This window comes from Haliotis rufescens, unplaced genomic scaffold, assembly GCF_023055435.1.
Source record: "Haliotis rufescens isolate VD_foot unplaced genomic scaffold, xgHalRufe1.0.p SCAF_5, whole genome shotgun sequence".
NCBI classification, from domain to species: Eukaryota; Metazoa; Mollusca; class Gastropoda; order Lepetellida; family Haliotidae; genus Haliotis; species Haliotis rufescens.
The window spans coordinates 12525738-12547497 of record NW_025964223.1 but is presented as its reverse complement, the minus strand read 5'-3'; the positions used below and the strand labels follow the sequence as shown (position 1 = coordinate 12547497).

General features: G+C 46.3%; 1 protein-coding gene across 18 annotated transcripts in view; it reads left to right on the top strand.

Moving 5' to 3' along the window:
* Positions 1-21760, top strand: part of LOC124138229 (diacylglycerol lipase-alpha-like) — a 177374-nt gene that overhangs the window by 148499 nt on the left and 7115 nt on the right. For 2 of the 18 annotated variants that reach the window (XM_048384141.1, XM_048384139.1), the window contains 8 exons: positions 449-581; positions 1357-1440; positions 5740-5898; positions 6711-10120; positions 13498-13566; positions 14725-14797; positions 16315-16505; positions 21667-21696. In XM_048384141.1, the coding sequence (XP_048240098.1) occupies positions 449-581; positions 1357-1440; positions 5740-5898; positions 6711-10120; positions 13498-13566; positions 14725-14797; positions 16315-16505; positions 21667-21696 (4149 nt within the window). The other 16 variants (XM_048384152.1, XM_048384151.1, XR_007218345.1 and 13 more) reach the window with 15 other exon arrangements.

Below are 21760 nucleotides of genomic sequence, written 5' to 3'. Positions count from 1 at the left end.
TAGCACTATAAATCGGCATCAGTCCGGACTAGAACAAGCAGCCACACAAACACACACACACACGTACATGCACGTCGCTATATAAGTGCAATAATCTTGGACGCGACGTTAAACCCCATTTCATCTCATCTACTGGCCCAGACTTATGTAATTTTTATAGTGCTATCCCACAGAGGTACCATACCAGTTTAAAATGAATTTCCCACTAACACAGTATATACTGACTTTAAGGTGACCAGTCCTTGTTATACATGTATCTCCTAATGCAGAGTGCCAGGCAGGGTAACAACAGGTACCATCTTTTAACGTTTTTTTGCTATGCTGCTGCTGGGGGTCAAAGCAGAGACCTTCCACTACACCAAGGAGTATTCCTGTGTATTAACATTATCTATGTCCTGTGTATTAATATACATAATGCATTGTGTAATAGCAATCTTCCCTCCTTCAGTTGTTGCTGCTGCAACAAGCAACGCAATGCCATCGTCATCGACGACAACTGCTGCCTGTGCAACTTCTCCGCCTTGCGTCGTATCAGCGGTCTCCAGGAGGTGGATGTGGTTTATGCGACCTACCATGTTGATGTGAGCCACCATTGTAGTGTCCTGACAGCTACTGTTACCTCCGGGCAGGGGCCAGGATACAAGAGGCCCCCAGCAACTTGTCCCCATGGTTATAAGTCGTGACTTGATATGCTCAAATACTTTAAGACTCGTTTTGGGCTTTTTGTACGTAATATGTGGCAAAATTTGGGCCACAAAAATAAAATTTTGTTGTTCTGGGTATATGAGATAATCAAACACAACAATGTCTTTGTACAGTTTGGAATCTCTTTCGATGTATTTGGAGATGGACTTGGGCACAAAAACATGTCATTTCTGATTTTGAGTTAGAGTTAATTATGTGTTTTCTAAGTGTTTCAGTGTGGATTGAGTTGGGTTTTTTGCGTGATTTGGTTGATTGTGTGTCATTGTACCCCAAAGATGTGGATCGTTGCTCACATAATCAGTCACTGGATTGTCTGGTCGAGACTAGATTATTTACAGGCCGCCATCATATAGCTGGAATATTGCTTAGTGCAGCATTATACAACTAACAAACAGTTACTGCACCCTGACCCCCATGTCCCACATGACAATATCAGCTCTTCCTTGTTCTAAATCTAGTTATGCAGTCCTTTACTGAGAGTGTACATTACAATTATACCTCCTCTTCTGTTCATTATCTTTTTCCCCCATGACAAATGACATCAACAATTTTGAAAAATATGGCTATTTGGAAAGTACTTTTGCTCAAGAATTAGACTTTGTTTGCAGGTACTGTATAACATACATTCAGTTATTTCTTTTTTGTTTCTAGATTGGTGAGACTCCATTTTATGTGGCCCTGGACCATGCTGAGAAGACTGTGGTTGTCTGTGTTAGGGGCACACTGTCATTACAGGTGGGTGGTTGTCTGTGTGAGGGGTACACTGTCATTACAGGTGAGTGGTTGTCTGTGTGAGGGGTACACTTTCATTACAGGTGGGTGGTTGTCTGTGTGAGGGGTACACTGTCATTACAGGTGAGTTGTTGTCTGTGTGAGGGGTACACTGTCATTACAGGTGAGTGATTGTCTGTGTGAGGGGTACACTGTCATTACAGGTGAGTGGTTGTCTGTGTGAGGGGTACACTTTCATTACAGGTGGGTGGTTGTCTGTGTGAGGGGCATGCTGTCATTACAGGTGAGTGGTTGTCTGTGTGAGGGGTACACTTTCATTACAGGTGAGTCGTTGTCTGTGTGAGGGGCATGCTGTCATTACAGGTGAGTGGTTGTCTGTGTGAGGGGCACACTGTCATTACAGGTGGGTGGTTGTCTGTGTGAGGGGCATGCTGTCATTACAGGTGGGTCGTTGTCTGTGTGAGGGGCATGCTGTCATTACAGGTGAGTGGTTGTCTGTGTGAGGGGTACACTGTCATTACAGGTGAGTCGTTGTCTGTGTGAGGGGCATGCTGTCATTACAGGTGAGTGGTTGTCTGTGTGAGGGGTACACTGTCATTACAGGTGGGTGGTTGTCTGTGTGAGGGGCATGCTGTCATTACAGGTGAGTGGTTGTCTGTGTGAGGGGCACACTGTCATTACAGGTGGGTGGTTGTCTGTGTGAGGGGCATGCTGTCATTACAGGTGGGTGGTTGTCTGTGTGAGGGGCACACTGTCATTACAGGTGAGTGGTTGTCTGTGTGAGGGGCACACTGTCATAACAGGTGGGTGGTTGTCTGTATGAGGGGCATGCTGTCATTACAGGTGAGTTGTTGTCTGTGTGAGGGGCACACTGTCATTACAGGTGGGTGGTTGTCTGTGTGAGGGGTACACTGTCATTACAGGTGAGTGGTTGTCTGTGTGAGGGGCATGCTGTCATTACAGGTGAGTGGTTGTCTGTGTGAGGGGTACACTTTCATTACAGGTGAGTCGTTGTCTGTGTGAGGGGCATGCTGTCATTACAGGTGAGTGGTTGTCTGTGTGAGGGGTACACTGTCATTACAGGTGGGTGGTTGTCTGTGTGAGGGGCATGCTGTCATTACAGGTGAGTGGTTGTCTGTTTGAGGGGTACACTGTCATTACAGGTGAGTGGTTGTCTGTGTGAGGGGCACACTGTCATTACAGGTGAGTGGTTGTCTGTGTGAGGGGCACACTGTCATAACAGGTGGGTGGTTGTCTGTATGAGGGGCATGCTGTCATTACAGGTGAGTTGTTGTCTGTGTGAGGGGCACACTGTCATTACAGGTGGGTGGTTGTCTGTGTGAGGGGTACACTGTCATTACAGGTGAGTGGTTGTCTGTGTGAGGGGTACACTGTCATTACAGGTGGGTGGTTGTCTGTGTGAGGGGCATGCTGTCATTACAGGTGAGTGGTTGTCTGTGTGAGGGGTACACTTTCATTACAGGTGAGTCGTTGTCTGTGTGAGGGGCATGCTGTCATTACAGGTGAGTGGTTGTCTGTGTGAGGGGTACACTGTCATTACAGGTGGGTGGTTGTCTGTGTGAGGGGCATGCTGTCATTACAGGTGAGTGGTTGTCTGTTTGAGGGGTACACTGTCATTACAGGTGAGTGGTTGTCTGTGTGAGGGGTACACTGCGTTACAGGTGAGTCGTTGTCTGTGTGAGGGGCACACTGTCATTACAGGTGAGTCGTTGTCTGTGTGAGGGGTACACTGTCATTACAGGTGAATTGTTGTCTGTGTGAGGGGCACACTGTCATTACAGGTGGGTGGTTGTCTGTGTGAGGGGCATGCTGTCATTACAGGTGAGTCGTTGTCTGTGTGAGGGGTACACTGTCATTACAGGTGAATTGTTGTCTGTGTGAGGGACACACTGTCATTACAGGTGGGTGGTTGTCTGTGTGAGGGGCATGCTGTCATTACAGGTGAGTTGTTGTCTGTGTGAGGGGCACACTGTCATTACAGGTGGGTGGTTGTCTGTGTGAGGGGCATGCTGTCATTACAGGTGGGTGGTTGTCTGTGTGAGGGGCACACTGTCATTACAGGTGAGTGGTTGTCTGTGTGAGGGGCACACTGTCATTACAGGTGAGTGGTTGTCTGTGTGAGGGGCACACTGTCATTACAGGTGGGTGGTTGTCTGTATGAGGGGCATGCTGTCATTACAGGTGAGTTGTTGTCTGTGTGAGGGGCACACTGTCATTACAGGTGGGTGGTTGTCTGTGTGAGGGGTACACTGTCATTACAGGTGAGTGGTTGTCTGTGTGAGGGGTACACTGTCATTACAGGTGGGTGGTTGTCTGTGTGAGGGGCATGCTGTCATTACAGGTGAGTGGTTGTCTGTGTGAGGGGTACACTTTCATTACAGGTGAGTCGTTGTCTATGTGAGGGGCATGCTGTCATTACAGGTGAGTGGTTGTCTGTGTGAGGGGTACACTGTCATTACAGGTGGGTGGTTGTCTGTGTGAGGGGCATGCTGTCATTACAGGTGAGTGGTTGTCTGTTTGAGGGGTACACTGTCATTACAGGTGAGGGGTTGTCTGTGTGAGGGGTACACTGCGTTACAGGTGAGTCGTTGTCTGTGTGAGGGGCACACTGTCATTACAGGTGAGTCGTTGTCTGTGTGAGGGGTACACTGTCATTACAGGTGAATTGTTGTCTGTGTGAGGGGCACACTGTCATTACAGGTGGGTGGTTGTCTGTGTGAGGGGCATGCTGTCATTACAGGTGAGTCGTTGTCTGTGTGAGGGGTACACTGTCATTACAGGTGAATTGTTGTCTGTGTGAGGGGCACACTGTCATTACAGGTGGGTGGTTGTCTGTGTGAGGGGCATGCTGTCATTACAGGTGAGTTGTTGTCTGTGTGAGGGGCACACTGTCATTACAGGTGAGTTGTTGTCTGTGTGAGGGGCACACTGTCATTACAGGTGGGTGGTTGTCTGTGTGAGGGGCACACTGTCATTACAGGTGGGTGGTTGTCTGTGTGAGGGGCATGCTGTCATTACAGGTGAGTGGTTGTCTGTGTGAGGGGCACACTGTCATTACAGGTGAGTGGTTGTCTGTGTGAGGGGCACACTGTCATTACAGGTGAGTGGTTGTCTGTGTGAGGGGCATGCTGTCATTACAGGTGAGTTGTTGTCTGTGTGAGGGGCACACTGTCATTACAGGTGGGTGGTTGTCTGTGTGAGGGGAACACTGTCATTACAGGTGAGTTGTTGTCTGTGTGAGGGGCACACTGTCATTACAGGTGGGTGGTTGTCTGTGTGAGGGGAACACTGTCATTACAGGTGAGTGGTTGTCTGTGTGAGGGGTACACTGTCATTACAGGTGAGTTGTTGTCTGTGTGAGGGGCACACTGTCATTACAGGTGGGTGGTTGTCTGTGTGAGGGGCATGCTGTCATTACAGGTGGGTGGTTGTCTGTGTGAGGGGTACACTGTCATTACAGGTGAGTTGTTGTCTGTGTGAGGGGCACACTGTCATTACAGGTGAGTGGTTGTCTGTGTGAGGGGAACACTGTCTTACAGGTTGGTGGTTGTCTGTGTGAGGGGCACAATGTTGTTACAGGTGGGTGGTGGTCTGTGTGAGGGGCACACTGTCATTACAGGTGAGTGGTTGTCTGTGTGAGGGGCATGCTGTCATTACAGGTGGGTGGTTGTCTGTGTGAGGGGCACACTGTCATTATAGGTGGGTGGTTGTCTGTGTGAGGGGCACACTGTCGTTACAGGTGGGTGGTTGTCTGTGTGAGGGGCACACTGTCATTACAGGTGGGTGGTTGTCTGTGTGAGGGGCACACTGTCATTACAGGTGGGTGGTTGTCTGTGTGAGGGGCACACTGTCGTTACAGGTGGGCGGTTGTCTGTTTGAGGGGCACACTCTCTTACAGGTGGGTGGTTGTCTGTGTGAGGGGCACACTGTCCTTACAGGTGGGTGGTTGTCTGGGTGAGGGGCACTCTGTCGTTACAGGTGAGTGGTTGTCTGTGTGAGGGGCACACTGTCATTACAGGTGGGTGGTTGTCTGTGTGAGGGGCATGCTGTCATTACAGGTGGGTGGTTGTCTGTGTGAGGGGCACACTGTCATTACAGGTGGGTGGTTGTCTGTGTGAGGGGTTTGCTGTTATTACAGGTGGGTGGTTGTCTGGGTGAGGGGCACTCTGTCGTTACAGGTGGGTGGTTGTCTGTGTGAGGGGCACACTGTCATTACAGGTGGGTGGTTGTCTGTAGGTGATGCCATGATGCTGTGTTTATCAAGCACCCCACTTGTTGCAGGATGTGCTGACAGATCTAAAGGCGGAGGCGGAGACCCTCCCCCTGACACCGCCCAGGGAGGACTGGCAAGGTCACAAGGGCATGGTGCAGGCTGCCGTCTACATCAAGAAGAGGCTGGACGAGGAGGGCATCATCATCAAAGCCATGAATCTTGCCGAGGTGAGTGGCAGGGTCCTTCCCATACAGATCATTGATGCATGGATTGGCTCAGTGAGAGGCAGGGTCCTTCCCGTGTAGATCATGGATGCATGGATGGGCTCGATGAGTGGCAGGGTCCTTCCCGTGTAGATCATGGATGCATGGATGGGCTCGGTGAGTGGCAGGGTCCTTCCCGTGTAGATCATGGATGCATGGATGGGCTCGATGAGTGGCAGGGTCCTTCCCATGTAGATCATGGATGCATGGATGGCCTCAGTGAGAGGCAGGGTCCTTCCCGTGTAGATCATTGATGCATGGATGGGCTCGGTGAGTGGCAGGTATTTGGCCATCCTGTCTGTGAAAAAGATGGCTTACGTATCACGGACAAGAGCACATGCATGTATCGTGATACACATAGGATCATGTGCAAGGTATTGTGATACGTATTGCATCGCCCCAGCCCTAGTTACTATTCTAACCATGCCACTGACATTCTTAACAGAGGCATTTAGATTCCCGATGACCCTGTTACATACCATCATCCTAGCCACATCATTAAAGGAGGAATGTGGAATTTCCAGAGTCATAGCCATTGAAGTAACCTCCTTCCTCATTTTATGTGACATGCATCAATTATATGGTTGTTTTAGGTAATTAATCATTAGTCATGTATAACTTTGTAATGAGGGAACTTTGGGGAGAAACTTAGAAAATAGAATTGGAAAAATACAAGCGATACAGGAGTAGTTTTATTTGTCCAGTGAGCTACAGACCCTTGTAGCACAATTCTTTGACAATGAGTCTGTTGTTGTACACATGTTTTATGTTGGCAGGAGCTGAGTTCCGAGAAGTACGACCTGACCCTAGTGGGTCACTCTCTGGGGGCGGGCACAGCCGCCATCCTGGCCATCCTCCTTCAGCCCGAGTTCCCCACCCTGCACTGCTACGCCTTCTCTCCCCCAGGGGGACTTATCAGGTCAGTCCACTCACTGCATCACACAAACACCCCCCCACCCTGCACTGCTACGCCTTCTCTCCCCCGGGGGGACTTATCAGGTCAGTCCACTCACAGCATCACACAAACACACCCCCACCCTGCACTGCTACGCCTTCTCTCCCCCGGGGGGACTTATCAGGTCAGTCCACTCACAGCATCACACAAACACACCCCCACCCTGCACTGCTACGCCTTCTCTCCCCCAGGGGGACTTATCAGGTCAGTCCACTCACAGCATCACACAAACACACCCCCACCCTGCACTGCTACGCCTTCTCTCCCCCGGGGGGACTTATCAGGTCAGTCCACTCACAGCATCACACAAACACACCCCCACCCTGCACTGCTACGCCTTCTCTCCCCCGGGGGGACTCATCAGGTCAGTCCACTCACAGCATCACACAAACACACCCCCACCCTGCACTGCTACGCCTTCTCCCCCCCAGGGGGACTCATCAGGTCAGTCCACTCACAGCATCACACAAACACACCCCCACCCTGCACTGCTACGCCTTCTCTCCCCCAGGGGGACTTATCAGGTCAGTCCACTCACAGCATCACACAAACACACCCCCACCCTGCACTGCTACGCCTTCTCTCCCCCGGGGGGACTTATCAGGTCAGTCCACTCACAGCATCACACAAACACCCCCACCCTGCACTGCTACGCCTTCTCTCCCCCAGGGGGACTTATCAGGTCAGTCCACTCACAGCATCACACAAACACCCCCACCCTGCACTGCTACGCCTTCTCTCCCCCAGGGGGACTTATCAGGTCAGTCCACTCACAGCATCACACAAACACCCCCACCCTGCACTGCTACGCCTTCTATCCCCCAGGGGGACTTATCAGGTCAGTCCACTCACAGCATCACACAAACACCCCCACCCTGCACTGCTACGCCTTCTCTCCCCCAGGGGGACTTATCAGGTCAGTCCACTCACAGCATCACACAAACACCCCCACCCTGCACTGCTACGCCTTCTCTCCCCCAGGGGGACTTATCAGGTCAGTCCACTCACAGCATCACACAAACACCCCCACCCTGCACTGCTACGCCTTCTCTCCCCCAGGGGGACTTATCAGGTCAGTCCACTCACTGCATCACACAAACACACCCCACCCTGCACTGCTACGCCTTCTCTCCGCCGGGGGGACTTATCAGGTCAGTCCACTCACAGCATCACACAAACACCCCCACCCTGCACTGCTACGCCTTCTCTCCCCCAGGGGGACTTATCAGGTCAGTCCACTCACAGCATCACACAAACACCCCCACCCTGCACTGCTACGCCTTCTCTCCCCCAGGGGGACTTATCAGGTCAGTCCACTCACAGCATCACACAAACACCCCCACCCTGCACTGCTACGCCTTCTCTCCCCCAGGGGGACTTATCAGGTCAGTCCACTCACAGCATCACACAAACACACCCCCACCCTGCACTGCTACGCCTTCTCTCCCCCAGGGGGACTTATCAGGTCAGTCCACTCCCAGCATCACACAAACACACCCCCACCCTGCACTGCTACGCCTTCTCTCCCCCAGGGGGACTTATCAGGTCAGTCCACTCACAGCATCACACAAACACACCCCCACCCTGCACTGCTACGCCTTCTCTCCCCCAGGGGGACTTATCAGGTCAGTCCACTCACAGCATCACACAAACACACCCCCACCCTGCACTGCTACGCCTTCTCTCCCCCAGGGGGACTTATCAGGTCAGTCCACTCACAGTATCACACAAACACACCCCCACCCTGCACTGCTACGCCTTCTCTCCCCCAGGGGGACTTATCAGGTCAGTCCACTCACAGCATCACACAAACACACCCCCACCCTGCACTGCTACGCCTTCTCTCCCCCGGGGGGACTCATCAGGTCAGTCCACTCACAGCATCACACAAACACACCCCCACCCTGCACTGCTACGCCTTCTCTCCCCCAGGGGGACTTATCAGGTCAGTCCACTCACTGCATCACACAAACACACCCCCACCCTGCACTGCTACGCCTTCTCTCCCCCAGGGGGACTTATCAGGTCAGTCCACTCACTGCATCACACAAACACACCCCCACCCTGCACTGCTACGCCTTCTCTCCCCCAGGGGGACTTATCAGGTCAGTCCACTCACAGCATCACACAAACACACCCCCACCCTGCACTGCTACGCCTTCTCTCCCCCAGGGGGACTTATCAGGTCAGTCCACTCACAGCATCACACCAACACACCCTCACCCTGCACTGCTACGCCTTCTCTCCCCCAGGGGGACTTATCAGGTCAGTCCACTCACTGCATCACACAAACACACCCCCACCCTGCACTGCTACGCCTTCTCTCCCCCAGGGGGACTTATCAGGTCAGTCCACTCACAGCATCACACAAACACCCCCCCACCCTGCACTGCTACGCCTTCTCTCCCCCGGGGGGACTTATCAGGTCAGTCCACTCACAGCATCACACAAACACACCCCCACCCTGCACTGCTACGCCTTCTCTCCCCCAGGGGGACTTATCAGGTCAGTCCACTCACAGCATCACACAAACACACCCCCACCCTGCACTGCTACGCCTTCTCTCCCCAGGGGGACTTATCAGGACAGTCTGTCCACTCACAGCATCACACAAACACACCCCCACCCTGCACTGCTACGCCTTCTCTCCCCCGGGGGGACTCATCAGGTCAGTCCACTCACAGCATCACACAAACACACCCCCACCCTGCACTGCTACGCCTTCTCTCCCCCGGGAGGACTCATCAGGTCAGTCCACTCACAGCATCACACAAACACACCCCCACCCTGCACTGCTACGCCTTCTCTCCCCCGGGGGGACTTATCAGGTCAGTCCACTCACAGCATCACACAAACACACCCCCACCCTGCACTGCTACGCCTTCTCTCCCCCAGGGGGACTTATCAGGTCAGTCCACTCACAGCATCACACAAACACACCCCCACCCTGCACTGCTACGCCTTCTCTCCCCAGGGGGACTTATCAGGACAGTCTGTCCACTCACAGCATCACACAAACACACCCCCACCCTGCACTGCTACGCCTTCTCTCCCCCGGGGGGACTCATCAGGTCAGTCCACTCACAGCATCACACAAACACACCCCCACCCTGCACTGCTACGCCTTCTCTCCCCCGGGAGGACTCATCAGGTCAGTCCACTCACAGCATCACACAAACACCCCCCCACCCTGCATTGCTACACCTTCTCTCCCCCAGGGGGACTTATCAGATCAGTCCACTCACAGTATCACACAAACACCCCCCCACGCTGCACTGCTACGCCTTCTCTTCCCCGGGGGACGTTTCAGATCAGTCCACTCACAGCATCACACAAACACATCTGTCTTCCCCACCCTGTGGTGCTATGCACAAAACTGAAGTCTAGATTAATGAATTCCTAGTTCCAAGGCCATACATTGCCTAGCATTTCTTATTTTCAGCAGGGTATATTTCAGTGTACAGAAAGGTCCACCATGATCACACCATGATGGTGGGTTCGAATCCAGATTCCAACTGCAGCAATGTCATGTTGGCTAACCACAGTATTATCATGTTGGCTAACTGCAACCACAAGCAATACCGTGTTGGCTAACCACAGTCATATCGTCTCCATCCATCCTGGCCACAGGGGCTTCACATTGCACACCGAGACAGGTCGTAACAATCCATTTCACCAAGTTGCCACCACTGGAGACATTTCTCTCTATTGTTTAGACACATTACCTGCTATGGCTGTGATGGGACACTTGGAATAGTTTTTCTGTGATGGGATTATTGGCCCGTAGGAGTAATTATGGAAGCCTAAAGAGGTTATTGGTACTGATTTTCTGTTACTGGGTATTGATTAAGTTAGGAATAAGCCATAATGAGAAGGATGTCGTGGAACTGGTCACCGATAAGTGATGGGTTTGATGGTTAAGTGACAGTGTTAGATTGTTCGAGAGATTAATTCTTGAAGCAGGTATTTTAAATTGCAACCGAGTCTTAAGAGACATCATATTCCAAGAGAAACTATGCTCAATCGTCTGGTGTCGTTGCATCTCTATTACAGGCCAATGAAGTCAGATTGACAGCAAAGTACAACAATAGTTGTGTGGACTTTTACAGTTCATTCCATCCTGAAAGCTTAAAACAAGGTGCTAGACTTGGCTGTTCTGGGTTTAAGGGGAATTATTGGTGCTAGTCTATGCTATTCAAAGTTTATACTGTTTAAGTCAACGTATCACCAAGATGAAGTGGTGCAGCAGAGATTGTTTGTTTGTTTGTTTGTTTGTTTGTTTAACGCCGCACTCAGCACTATTCCAGCTATATGACGGCGGTCTGTAAATAATCAAGTCTGGACCAGACAATCCACTGATTGATATTGTAATAGTCAGGCTCGGTCGAAAACGATCAAGACCTTCGGTTCACGTTCCCGCGATCGTTTGAAGTTTTAATAGTTATTAAATATATGATTATTTATTATTACATACACGTCTTGTGTGTAAAAACTATGTATAGTGTACGTATAAGATCAATTAAATGTTTCATAGTAATATTTAACAGTTATAGTTAGCTCCAGTGATCGGCTCAAATAGTCCCGTGATCTACTGGTGCTTACATCATCAAAAGTTGGGTAGTTCATTCCGATATTGTTTCATGCTCTAAATCCACTAAAGAAAATATATTTCTTCCAAAATACTTACGTAAACACCTTCTTGGACATGTTATTGAGTACCAGTAGATTACATCCATCCTAGTTAATGTCACATCGTATATTTGGTGTTTTATCGCATTCTTCTCGCTCTAACTTGCTACATGTATTTCCGGAATTGACATCACCACGAATATAATCTCATTCCAAATCAGTTGCAGAAATAACAGACTCAACGTTAGTTGTAGTTATTGGCCCAGCGAGTTTTTAGAAATTTTATAATGATTCGATAGACTAGTTTACAGTTTTTTATAAGAATTACCGTGCAGCATTATTGGCTCTGCCTTTGCGCATAGTAATTATTCTTTTTCAAGTAGATTAAATAGAATTTGTAGAAATTAATTATCTAGAATCTAACTGTCAAAACTGACAAGCGTTAAACATAGAGTACTACTTGCAGTTACTTCATGTATATATTAAAATTGTAACTGTCATTACTAATAACAACAAGAAGTAAAGATTTCAATTGACTTTTATTATTTGTTATAGTTTTCTTTTACATTCGTTTTAACAATATCTCTTTGAAACTGACGGTTGGGATGGGACAGAAAACATCCTGACAACCACGTTCCCCCCCCCCAACCCGTTACAGATATCATGAGCATCAACCAATTCAGTGAGCCTGACCACCCGATTCTGTTAATCGCCTCTTACGATAAGCATGGGTTGCTGAAGACCAGTTCTACCCCGGATCTTCCCGGGTCGGTGCAGCACTGTGTTACATCATACAGTACTTGAATTAAATACCATTGTAGGGTGCCTACAGCCAAGGTGAATGGTAATAGTGCGACAATGTTTGTTTTACTATTAGTCTATATGATGTCACTAAACTGTGTGGCATCACCCTGTAATGTCATACCCTATATATGTCTGTATGTCGCTTTTAGGAATTGAGGAAAATATGTCAAAAGTGCATATTTTACCCATTTGCTCTAAAATTAGTGAGTGAGTGAGTGAGTTAGGTTTAACGCCACTTTTAACAGAATTCCAGTTATTCCAGTTATATCACAGCGTGTCAGCTTAATATAAGAGGAAAGCCCGAAGTTATGTAGGTCTCAGACGTTCTTCGGTGAAACCCACGAGCACGGGTATGGTACTGACAAACCTAGAAACATAATCGGGGCGAACCGGGATTCGAACCCACAATCATAGGTTTCTGGCGTGCCCAAGGGACGCAACTCGCGCCGCCTTAGAAGACTGGGCCACCCGTGCCCCCGCTCTAAAATTAACACTAACATAAAGTTTGATATTTTCTTATAGATGAACAATTTTTCTATAATATTTAATAAAGTTGAATATTATAAGTGATCATTTTTGCAGAACTATAAACACAATGTGTGAATTTCCTATGTAGCTGTTGTAAAGTATGACTTTGATGTGGTAATTAATAATAAAGCGGTGAACCATTCTCTTTTAATTTTGGACCGCTATGGTCTCATGAAAGAGCATCCGCCCTGAGAGCGGAAGGTCTGGAGTTCGATCCCCGGCTGCGTCATATGAAAAGATGTTAAAAGATGGTACTTGTTGTTACCCTGATTGTCGCTCGGCATTAAGGGGCTAAAACAAGGACTGGTCGGCTCGGTGTCAGTATACTGTGTCTGAGTGGGATATTCATGTTAAACTGCGGCATGGTATCTCAGTGAGCTTGCACTATAAATCGGCATCAGTCCGGACTAGTACAAGCAGCCACACACACACACATGCATGCACGTCGCTGTATAAGTGCAGTAGTCTTGCATGCAACGTTAAACCCCATTTCACCTCACCGCATTTTGATAGATCTTAGAAAAAGTTAAATACTCTTAATAGAGACAAGCACACGTGCTTAGTAATATTTTGATGAGAACATGTGAATAGTGTCCAGTTGTCTGTGTCCAGTGAAGTAGGGTCTGGCCCTGGTTGTGTTGTTTCAGTATATCCTGTGTGGAGGAGACCAAGTCCTACATCACGTCTGTTGTCGTGGGGAAAGATGTCGTGCCCAGGTGAGTTAACAATAGGGCTGCAACGAATACACTATGAGACGAATACAATTCGTATCACGAATATAGGGTAACGAATACGAATAGCAATCCATGAATACAATAACAAGTCAGCAGTTGATGTATAATTTGTTATATTCAGTGAAACAATAACAACATAAATTATTTGACATGGTTTGTTAACTATTAATATATTATACATTTATATACTGCACATATCCAGGTACTAGTATCTGTTCAAATGCAACAATGACTAGTGACTACAATACTGTCAAATTAAATATTATGAGAGTGTTGTCTTTTGAATACATCTATGCATATAATATGTTCTTATGGATATTTTTAGGTACAGGGTATGTAAATGCACATGATTGCATATTCATAAATATTCGATTCTAGTGGCCATGAATAACGAATTCAATTCATGAATGGATACGGTTCAATTCACCGAATACATGAGTGAATCGTAACAGCCTCAGTTAACAACCAGTTCACCTTCTACATAATGACATCTGTTATCAACATTCACAATGTATATTTTCCCCAACCACAAAGTGGAAGGGGGATATAGGAATGGGTGCTGTCCATCCGTCTGTCATGTTTCGTTCCTGAGCAGAACTCAAAATCCATGAGAGATATCTTAGCCAAACTTGGCCCACATATATAGGTCTAGTGGAAAACTGGTTCCATTTTATAGTTTGGGATTTAAAAAAAAAAATGTTTTTCGAGTTTCCATTGCAAAGGCTTGCTGGGTCGTCCACATTCCCCATGTGCTTCATGGCCACAATAGGTTCGCACTACCCCCTCCTTGTCATGAGAGCCACTGATGAGGATTGGGTGGTTAAAATGGCTGACCTGGTTAATGAGTGAGTGAGGGAGTATGGGTTTATGCCGCTTTTAGCAATATTCCAGCAATATCACGGCGGGGGACACCAGAAATGGGCTTCACACATTGTACCCATGTCGGGAATCGAACCCGGGTCGTCGGTGTGACGAACGAACGCTTTAACTACTAGGCTACCCGACCGCCCCACCCTGGTTGATGACATCAAGCACTGCTTTGACTTGATCTGTAGGTTGTATGTGTTGTAAAGCTGGAATATGGTTGAGTGTGGTTTAAAGGAGCATTCACTCTCTCCATTGTCGCGTGATGTGTTTCAGAATTGGTCTGCCCCAGATGGAGCTGCTGAGGACAGACATCATCAACATGATCAAGAAGAGCAACGACCCAAAGGTAAATACTCAGTGGAGGTGGATATGCGTAGTCTAAAACACAGCCGAGGGATATTATGACATATAAAACCCTCATGCGGGGGTTTAAATATCATAAAAACCCAAGGGTAAGTGTTTTAGATTACTTTTAAAACAAAAGAAAATTCTGATACAACAAAGTTTATCAACAATTTTATGTTTCAAACACACTTTCTATCCACCTTAGGAAACATGTTAAAGGCTGTTGTTCATGTACTTTAAAAAAGTGATTCTTAGAAGCATTGTGATTTGTCAACGCCTCTGTTGTTCATTCACAAACTTACAGATACGAAGGTTGAACGTTCGATCCTCTGAAATATAGAGAAGAAATTTGTTGTTATGTTTTACTTAATTCTGCTCATTACTTATTTAGATTGTGTTCAAACACAAGATCCCCGGTCTTCGGAAACGTTGCATTATCAACGGAACTTCTATGTATAAAATCCTGGGGTTATTGTGACATTGCTGTACTTGAAATCTCCCCTATTGGAGAACAATAGGATAACATCTATGTGTCTTGTTACGGAGTCTGCAGCTACCTATGTCACAGGAGATGACAATGTGGATCGAGTGATCAGCTTCAGTGACATGGTAAATGGAGTGTAATCATATCCAACTGCGTGGATAGTTGCTCGTGATATCAATCACTGGTTTGCCTTGTCTAGACTCAGTTATCACAAAGATGGATCAGGGTGCGGCATTTAACATTAGACAAGAAGACAGTGAAGGGTGATTATCATTCTTCACCACTCGCCCCTTTCCGTAACCTGCAAGTAGACCCATCCCCATATCGATGAATGTTATGTGTGAAAAAACACAAACCAATCAGCATGCTTGTATAACTTCAAGTACTTCGATCAAAGAATCCCTCAGGAATAATTTTTGGTTTTACATCTGTCTGGCATTTAAAAGATACAGTTAAATGTGTTCAATCATACTGTATAATATTGTATGTCCCAATGTGTTTTCAGTAGCATCTGGAATATATATGATATAAAAATGTCCGTGAATGATTGACAATTCATTTAGCTATGCCCGTTTGCGCTTAGACAGAACCCAGTCACAAAAATGCCAATGAGAAGGGCACGTGTCGTAATTCGGCTTGTCCCGGAATAACATGCGTTGGTCACGAATGTGGTAATGATGTAAGTTGTGGCTGGTCGAGCCAGATGTGTGAGTGTTTGTTGTTTTACGCCGCACTCAGCAATGTTCCAGCTATATGACGGCAGTCTGTAAATAATCAAGTCTGGACCAGACAATCCAGTGATTGATATATTGAGCATCGATCCACGCAATTGGGATCGATGACATGCTTCAACCAAGTCAGCGAGCCTGACCACCCGATCCCATAAATCGCCTCTTACGACAAGCATAGTCGCCTTTTAGGGCAAGCATGGGTTACTGAAGACATATTCTACCCCAGATCTTCACAGGTTTCGAGCCAGATGAATTGCATCATGATCTCTATGACAGATACTGGCAAGGCTGTGACTGTTTCAGTGGCAGATTATCTCAAAGGGAGTGTTCTGCTGTTGTGGGGACTACACAGGCAAGAAGGGGTCTCAGGTGGACTTAGACCGCAATGTGACCGCTCACCCTAGTGACTCCCAGATCGGCCTGTCCGCCCATGTCCCGCTGTTTCCCCCGGGGAAGATCATCCACATCGTCCGGAGTCACCCAAAGGAGTCAGGGTCAGTATCCACTCACAATGTCTATCATCACTGTTGTGCCATATTGTGTCATATTGTGTCACATGTGATTGTGGTTAGAACTTATTCACAGTCTCTGTAAATGCTTTTAGTTATAAATGATGAAGGGTTGAAATCATGCTACTCAAAATAAGTTAAACAACAACCAATTTTATTTTCGTATATTTCGTGAAGAATCGTGTGTCTTTAACTTTGGTTTGGTAGTTTACTTAATTTATCAAATACTTTAAATTAGAATTAAAGTGATTATTCTATAATGAAGGTAAAATACATATTTTTCTATGCATATTAGCTCTTTAGTTGAGTACATTTTTTTAAACCCTTGTGGTGATTCATGATTAAGGCCAAAGCGATAACACCAACTGCTCTTGATAGTTACACTACATGTATGTACCTTTGTGTCTGTAGAATTGAATTTGTTTACCATTTGATATTCACGAACTAATAGCTAAAGCAGCTGTTAGTTGTAAACGTTTTGTCACTCAGTTTGTTTTCAAAGTTTGTCAAACACTTGACACCCTTCACATGTGGAAAGCGTAAGAAGGTTCTTGATTTGTCATAAATATTGTTGTAATTGATAAAGGGAGACTACTTGCAGTCGAACTTTAGATTGTCTCCCTTTGACAATTGTTTTTTCAAGTTGAAAATGTTTATAATGGGTGTAGCAGGTGACACATTTCTTCAATATCTATATTTGGTTATCAAGCTGTTGTGATAGTTTATTGTATTTAAGAGGTTTTGGTCTATTGATTGTACAATCTTTTTTCATTGTGTACTTTTGAGGTTATAGGAGGCTTTTGATATTTTCATTTTAGAGGCTTTTGATATAGTTATGGCAAACTCTGGTTCTTCATAATTCATCAAAAATGGAACAATTTTTATAATTTTGATTTTGATAATCAGTTCAAGTGGAGTTTGTATTTTCCCTATCCATGATGTACTGTACTGACTCTTGGCATGACACTTCATTCTGGCCTTCTTGTTTGGGAATGATGTCATTCTGACCACTGTATTTATTGTCACACCATGTTTTCTTTCATTCCTTCCAGAGCATGGTGCATTTTGAAATATATAAAGTGACACAGTTGGACTTGGCTCTTACTTAATATTAGCATCTCTGTAAAACAAATGTTATTTGAATTTGATTAATTGGATGTTAAGTTCTTGGAATTTTCAAATGTTGTAGGAAATGTATATTTTTTGTTAAGTGCATATGACACTGATTTGATTGCTGTCAAACAAAGCATGCTTTTCTTATTATAAAAACTGGATTGATGTGAGTTATTGATTTATTTTTTATTATTTATTGATTGATTACTAAACATCTTGAGGCCCATGAAAAGTCCCCAAATCCAGTTTCTTTCTGTTTTCTCACCCTCCTTCCTTTGAGAAATGTACACATGAGTACATTATGAGTAAACTCAAAGGAAAGCGCCTCACTCAGTCACAATGAAGGTGCCACTGTTTCCTCACCATCGCCGGAGGTGCTGCGACTTGGGTCACCCCGATTTATTGGGGAACTGGGTTACAGTTAGCATCAAATACACAAACCCAACCTTTGACTTAAGATCAGTTTTACACTGCAGCTAAGTTAGCGCTGCCATGTTAAACACATCCCAAATTAGCCCTGCCATGTTAAACATGTCCCTAGTTAACCTTGACATGTTAAACATGTCCCTAGTTAACCCTGCCATGTTAGACATGTCCCTAGTTAACCCTGCTAGGTTAAACATGTCCGTAGTTAACCCTGCCATGTTAAAAATGTCCCTAGTTAACCCTGCCATGTTAAACATGTCCCTAGTTAACCCTGACATGTTAAACATGTCCCTAGTTAACCCTGCCATGTTAAACATAACCCCAGTTAACCCTGCCATGTTAAACACTTTCCAAGATAGCCCTGCCATGTTAAACATGTCCGTAGTTAACCCTTCCATGTTAAACATGTCCCTAGTTAACCCTGACATGTTAAACATGTCCCTAGTTAACCCTGCCATGTTAAACATAACCCAAGTTAACCCTGCCATGTTAAACATAACCTCAGTTAACCCTGCCATGTTAAACATAATCCTAATTAACCCTGCCATGTTAAACATAATCATAATTAACCCTGACATGTTAAACATAACCCTGTCATGTTAAACATAACCCCAGTTTGCCTGGTCCTGTTAAACATAACCCCAGTTTGCCTTGCCCTGTTAAACACAACCTCAGTTAACCCTGCTATGTTAAACATAATCCTAGTTAGCCCTGCCATGTTAAACATAACCTCAGTTAACCCTGCCATGTTAAACATAACCTCAGTAAACCCTGCTATGTTAAACATAACCTCAGTTAACCCTGCCATGTTAAACATAACCCCAGTTAACCCTGCATGTTAAACATAATCCTAGTTAGCCCTGCCATGTTAAACATAACCTCAGTTAACCCTTCCATGTTAAACACAACCTCAGTTAACCCTGCTATGTTAAACATAACCTCAGTTAACCCTGCCATGTTAAACATAACCCCAGTTAACCCTGCCATGTTAAACATAATCCTAGTTAGCCCTGCCATGTTAAACACAACCTCAGTTAACCCTGCTATGTTAAACATAACCTCAGTTAACCCTGCCATGTTAAACATAACCCCAGTTAACCCTGCCATGTTAAACATAATCCTAGTTAGCCCTGCCATGTTAAACATAATCCTATTTAGCCCTGACATGTTAAACATAATCCTAGTTAGCCATGCCATGTTAAACATAATTCTAGTTAGCCCTGCCATGTTAAACATAATCCTAGTTAGCCCTGCCATGTTAAATGTAACCTCAGTTAACCCTGCCATGTTAAACATAACCTCAGTTAACTCTGCCATGTTAAACATAACCTCAGTTAGCCCTGCCATGTTAAACATCCCTCAGTTAGCCCTGCCATGTTTAACATGTCCCCAGTTAGCCCTGCCATGTTAAACAACCTCAGTTAGCCCTGCCATGTTAAACATCCCTCAGTTAGCCCTGCCCTGTTAAACATGTCCCCAGTTAGCCCTGCCCTGTTAAACATCCCTCAGTTAGCCCTGCCATGTTAAACATAACCTCAGTTAACCCTGCCCTGTTAAACATCCCTCAGTTAGCCCTGCCATGTTAAACATAACCTCAGTTAGCCCTGCCATGTTAAACACATCCCAAGATAGCCCTGCCATGTTAAACAACCTCAGTTAGCCCTGCCATGTTAAACATCCCTCAGTTAGCCCTGCCCTGTTAAACATGTCCCCAGTTAGCCCTGCCCTGTTAAACATCCCTCAGTTAGCCCTGCCATGTTAAACATAACCTCAGTTAACCCTGCCCTGTTGAACATCCCTCAGTTAGCCCTGCCATGTTAAACACATCCCAAGATAGCCCTGCCATGTTAAACAACCTCAGTTAGCCCTGCCATGTTAAACATAACCTCAGTTAACCCTGCCCTGTTGAACATCCCTCAGTTAGCCCTGCCATGTTAAACATAACCTCAGTTAACCCTGCCATTTTAAACATGTCCCCAGTTTGCCCTGCCCTGTTAAACATCCCTCAGTTAGCCCTGCCATGTTAAACATAACCTCAGTTAACCCTGCCCTGTTAAACATCCCTCAGTTAGCCCTGCCATGTTAAACACATCCCAAGATAGCCCTGCCATGTTAAACAACCTCAGTTAGCCCTGCCATGTTAAACATCCCTCAGTTAGCCCTGCCCTGTTAAACATGTCCCCAGTTAGCCCTGCCCTGTTAAACATCCCTCAGTTAGCCCTGCCCTGTTAAACATAACCTCAGTTAACCCTGCCCTGTTGAACATCCCTCAGTTAGCCCTGCCATGTTAAACATAACCTCAGTTAACCCTGCCCTGTTGAACATCCCTCAGTTAGCCCTGCCATGTTAAACATAACCTCAGTTAACCCTGCCCTGTTGAACATCCCTCAGTTAGCCCTGCCATGTTAAACATAACCTCAGTTAACCCTGCCATTTTAAACATGTCCCCAGTTTGCCCTGCCCTGTTAAACATCCCTCAGTTAGCCCTGCCATGTTAAACATAACCTCAGTTAACCCTGCCCTGTTAAACATCCCTCAGTTAGCCCTGCCATGTTAAACACATCCCAAGATAGCCCTGCCATGTTAAACAACCTCAGTTAGCCCTGCCATGTTAAACATCCCTCAGTTAGCCCTGCCCTGTTAAACATGTCCCCAGTTAGCCCTGCCCTGTTAAACATCCCTCAGTTAGCCCTGCCATGTTAAACATAACCTCAGTTAACCCTGCCCTGTTAAACATCCCTCAGTTAGCCCTGCCATGTTAAACATCCCTCAGTTAACCCTGCCATTTTAAACATCCCTCAGTTAACCCTGCCCTGTTGAACATCCCTCAGTTAGCCCTGCCATGTTAAACATAACCTCAGTTAACCCTGCCATTTTAAACATGTCCCCAGTTAGCCCTGCCATGTTAAACAACCTCAGTTAGCCCTGCCATGTTAAACATCCCTCAGTTAGCCCTGCCCTGTTAAACATGTCCCCAGTTTGCCCTGCCCTGTTAAACATCCCTCAGTTAGCCCTGCCATGTTAAACATAACCTCAGTTAACCCTGCCCTGTTAAACATCCCTCAGTTAGCCCTGCCATGTTAAACACATCCCAAGATAGCCCTGCCATGTTAAACAACCTCAGTTAGCCCTGCCATGTTAAACATCCCTCAGTTAGCCCTGCCCTGTTAAACATGTCCCCAGTTAGCCCTGCCCTGTTAAACATCCCTCAGTTAGCCCTGCCATGTTAAACATAACCTCAGTTAACCCTGCCCTGTTAAACATCCCTCAGTTAGCCCTGCCATGTTAAACATCCCTCAGTTAACCCTGCCATTTTAAACATCCCTCAGTTAGCCCTGCCATGTTAAACATAACCTCAGTTAACCCTGCCCTGTTAAACATCCCTCAGTTAGCCCTGCCATGTTAAACATAACCTCAGTTAACCCTGCCATTTTAAACATCCCTCAGTTAGCCCTGGTTTGTTAAACATAACCTCAGTTAGCCCTGCCATTTTAAACATGTCCCCAGTTTGCCCTGCCATGCCATTTCTCTACTCCTATGACTGTGAGTTGTGTGTTTCGTTCTTTCTGTGTTTGAATGATATGACTAGTGACTATGTTGATTTCAGGCATGTTCATAACCGTCGCTATTCCAAGAAGTAAGTTTCATCCTGTCCATTTGCCCTTCTTTGTCCATACTCTCGCATTCCTTATTATTGATAT